Source organism: Danio rerio, chromosome 5, assembly GCF_049306965.1.
Source record: "Danio rerio strain Tuebingen ecotype United States chromosome 5, GRCz12tu, whole genome shotgun sequence".
Lineage (NCBI taxonomy): Eukaryota > Metazoa > Chordata > Actinopteri > Cypriniformes > Danionidae > Danio > Danio rerio.
Window position 1 is genome coordinate 31,871,360 of NC_133180.1, and position 3,686 is coordinate 31,875,045.

The 3,686-nt window shown below is 35.9% G+C and overlaps 1 protein-coding gene across 2 annotated transcripts in view; it reads left to right on the top strand.

Annotated features, from left to right (window-relative positions):
• atp2a3 (ATPase sarcoplasmic/endoplasmic reticulum Ca2+ transporting 3) overlaps positions 1–3,686 on the top strand; it is a 101,470-nt gene that overhangs the window by 87,451 nt on the left and 10,333 nt on the right. For both annotated transcript variants that reach the window (XM_009301580.5, XM_692016.11), the window contains exons 15-17: positions 791–1,011; positions 3,197–3,399; positions 3,501–3,586. In XM_009301580.5, the coding sequence (XP_009299855.1) occupies positions 791–1,011; positions 3,197–3,399; positions 3,501–3,586 (510 nt within the window). The remainder of the gene's footprint in view (positions 1–790; positions 1,012–3,196; positions 3,400–3,500; positions 3,587–3,686) is intronic.

Consider the following 3,686-nt stretch of genomic DNA (forward strand, 5'->3'; position numbering starts at 1 on the left):
ACATTACTCTTTCAAAAACATTCTCATGTTTAATCCTGAGCCTGTAAGAAGCTTTTTCCGATTCACCTTTTGATCATTGTTTCTCTAATTTCAAACAAATGGACTTTAAAGTGGCTGTTTAGTAAGCTCCACTCTTTTCAATGATTGTGTCTCATTCGGATAGGCTTTACAGAATGTACCATACACATGAATTGGACATTTTTATATATGGTCATTTATTTATTTATTTATTTTTTTTTTTCAATTTATGTTCAAAAGTTTTAAGTATTTAACAAATTACCATGCTTTTTATATTAATGAAAAATGTATTATTTTAACTTTTAACTTCATTTCAAGTATTTTATCAATTAAATAATTTGTTTGTTATGAAAATCTTTAATAAAATGTCTTTAAAATATGTTTATTGAATTCTTGCTTGTTTTGTTTTTTCACACTGAGCTCAAAACCTTTGAATAAATAAAATAATAATAAATTTTGAATAAATAATACAATAGTAATAACTTGAATATATTTTTTAAGAATGACCATTTTTATCCTTAGCATTTAGACTTGGTTTAAAACCTTCATGAAAATAAATGTAATTGAGTACTTTTTCAAAATTTGTTCAGTTTTAAATTGAAATGAGATAAGAAGCAAATGCTTGTAGAACAATATTCTAAAATTGAAATTGTTCAGCAATTTAGTTAAAGGTTAAAGATGATTTAAATGTTAAACGCATCATGTAAACAGCTCATTATTGTCTTTTAAGCCCTTACCCTTACTCCGTTCTTTCCTCCAATCTAATTTTTAGACAGGTGATGGTGTGAATGACGCCCCTGCTTTAAAAAAGGCTGAAATTGGCATCGCCATGGGCTCGGGCACAGCAGTAGCCAAATCTGCCTCCGAGATGGTGCTCTCTGATGATAACTTCTCCACCATCGTGGCTGCCGTGGAAGAGGGACGAGCTATCTATAACAACATGAAGCAGTTTATTCGTTATCTCATCTCCTCCAACGTGGGAGAGGTGGTGTGGTGAGTAGTGCAGCGTGTCCATTCAGATGTTCACAAATTATCTATTCCATTATTGATTCAATTCTCTATTCGGTTCAGTAAATAAAAAGTTAATATCAATGCTATTGATATTTCTAAGAATGCACAATGAAAACTTTACTGTATGTCAAATGCATTAAATAAGTATTCAAAAAATGAAATATGGCCATGTATTTTCAGTGAGCGGATTATCTATTTATACTGTACTGTATATAGGCACAAACATACAGTATAGATGTACAAAGATTCTGAATAGATGCAATAAATTTGACATATTAAAGCTTATTAAGCATATGGTATGCTTATTTCTTTTGTTCTTTGTTTAATACGTTTAATATTGCCGACACAGTATATCATTAGGTGGCTGTCACTTTAAAATGATAGATAGATAGATAGATAGATAGATAGATAGATAGATAGATAGATAGATAGATAGATAGATAGATAGATAGATAGATAGATAGATAGATAGATAGATAGATAGATAGATAGATAGATAGATAGATAGATAGATAGATACGAATAATATCTCCTAATTGCTTTCAATTTACACATTTGACTGGTTAAGCCACAAAAGTGAGGTGGATTCAGCTTTTGCATGTCTTTTTTTTTTCTCTGCAAAGTGTGATTTTCAAAATTTTGGTTGTCAAAGTGTGGTTTTCCATCTTGAAATAATGTCTCTAAAATTATTGTTGTGATAGATCAACCCTTAACCGGATGAACTATACTGCCGCTGATACCAGAGTATTCTTCTTCTCTCTAAAACCACACTTGCAACTCTTAGTGTTCGGGTCATTACACACAGCCTTTCACGTCCTGTCAGTGGAAACAAAGGCATATATAGGAATGTCTTTGTTCAGAATATCTGCTTTCAGGGATGCCTCGTGTATTTTGCTTGTGACCTACAGTAAGTAGAGTTAGCCAACAGCTAGCCATATGATGAAACAATGTGTCTAATGTGCAAGTCTCAAAACCAATGCCAGCAAACAAGCTAAAGAGAGAGAGTGAGTGATCAGTTACCACCTTGAACAAGAAGGAATATCAGATAAGCTTATGCTCAGTCACGTCTAAACGGTTATCCAAATAAAGAGGCTCTGTTACTTTACTGCCTCGCAAACATACAACACTGCCAGATGAATAGGCTATTAGAGCATTATGTGTAACACAGGCTACTTTACCTGGTCAGTGGGACATGGCTTCCAAACTAGGATTTCAGCATTTGCCAGTTCCATCAGCTTAATGCTATTCAATTCTTGTGCTTTGCACTGGCCAAGGGGATGCTTGTACAGTGACAGGATCACAGACATTTGCACTTTTCCACCACATGGGGGAGCTATAAGGAAAAACCTTACACGATGTTGCTTTAATGACTCTTTAACTGTTTCGTACTGTAGGAAATTTCAGAACCCAAACCCGGAGACTCGTGTCAATCTGAATTCTTTATTAAGAATGTGAATTAAACAGCATCTTCAAAGACGTCTACAAGAATCTGACTTGAGCAGTGTTGTACATGTATTGTACATGTTTTAGATGGGCAGCGTTAAGGTGGAGTGCATGTAAATGTGAATTATAGTTGAAAGAACTTATCCAGGCACCCTAATCAGCGAAACAGTCGACTTTACTAATGTTAATTCAGCCTAAAAGTGTTGTTCAGTCATACATGGAGACAAAGCACAGTCGTTGGTACCCTGCCCTTAGCAATTGCATTAATTTGGGATCTGGTTAAATGTCTCTCACACCTGGGCTGCTAGAGTTTTGGATGAAATGACATTTCTGAAACAAAGAATATACTTCTCAGTTATATATGTTATTGTTAATATGGAACTAGATTTTTTACAGTACTCAATTCACATTCATCAATGTGTCTTTGCTGCTTCTCTGTGTACAAGCAGTTCTGTCTGTAATGCACAGATATGTTTACAGATAACCTACAGAATAATCTCATTGACACTGAAATATCTGCTCTATCTTGCTTCTCCTAAATCATTTGTGCACTTGGGGGGAAAAGACAGAAACTTAAAGCCCTATACATTGAGTATTAAATCAGACTTCTTTACAACAAATAATTTTTTGCACCCAGCTCTAGTGATGAGTGACAGTCTGACTGCTGCAGATCTTCAGTTTGTCATCCACATTTACACTCACCTGGGTTTCCTTGTTTTCTCAGTATTTTCCTCACAGCCATCCTTGGCCTTCCTGAGGCGCTGATCCCTGTTCAGCTGCTGTGGGTGAATCTGGTGACGGATGGACTGCCTGCCACTGCTCTGGGCTTCAACCCGCCTGACCTGGACATCATGGACAAGCCACCCAGGAACCCGAAAGAGCCTCTGATCTCAGGCTGGCTTTTCTTCAGATATCTAGCCATTGGAGGTTAGAGCAATATTTTGAGTGTGCTGTTTGGTCATATTAGTCCACTTAACTGGTCTTATTTGAAACCTGCAAGTCACTCATTATATTCTTGTTTTTTTTAGGATATGTGGGTTTAGGCACTGTCAGTGCTGCCACCTGGTGGTATTTGTTTGATGAAGACGGGCCGCAGGTGTCCTTTTACCAGCTGGTGAGTTAACAGTGAGACCTGACATATTACGTTAATGTGTGCAGATACAGTAGTATGTATTTGTATTGTAACTCTCTTCACAACAACACAGACACAGGTT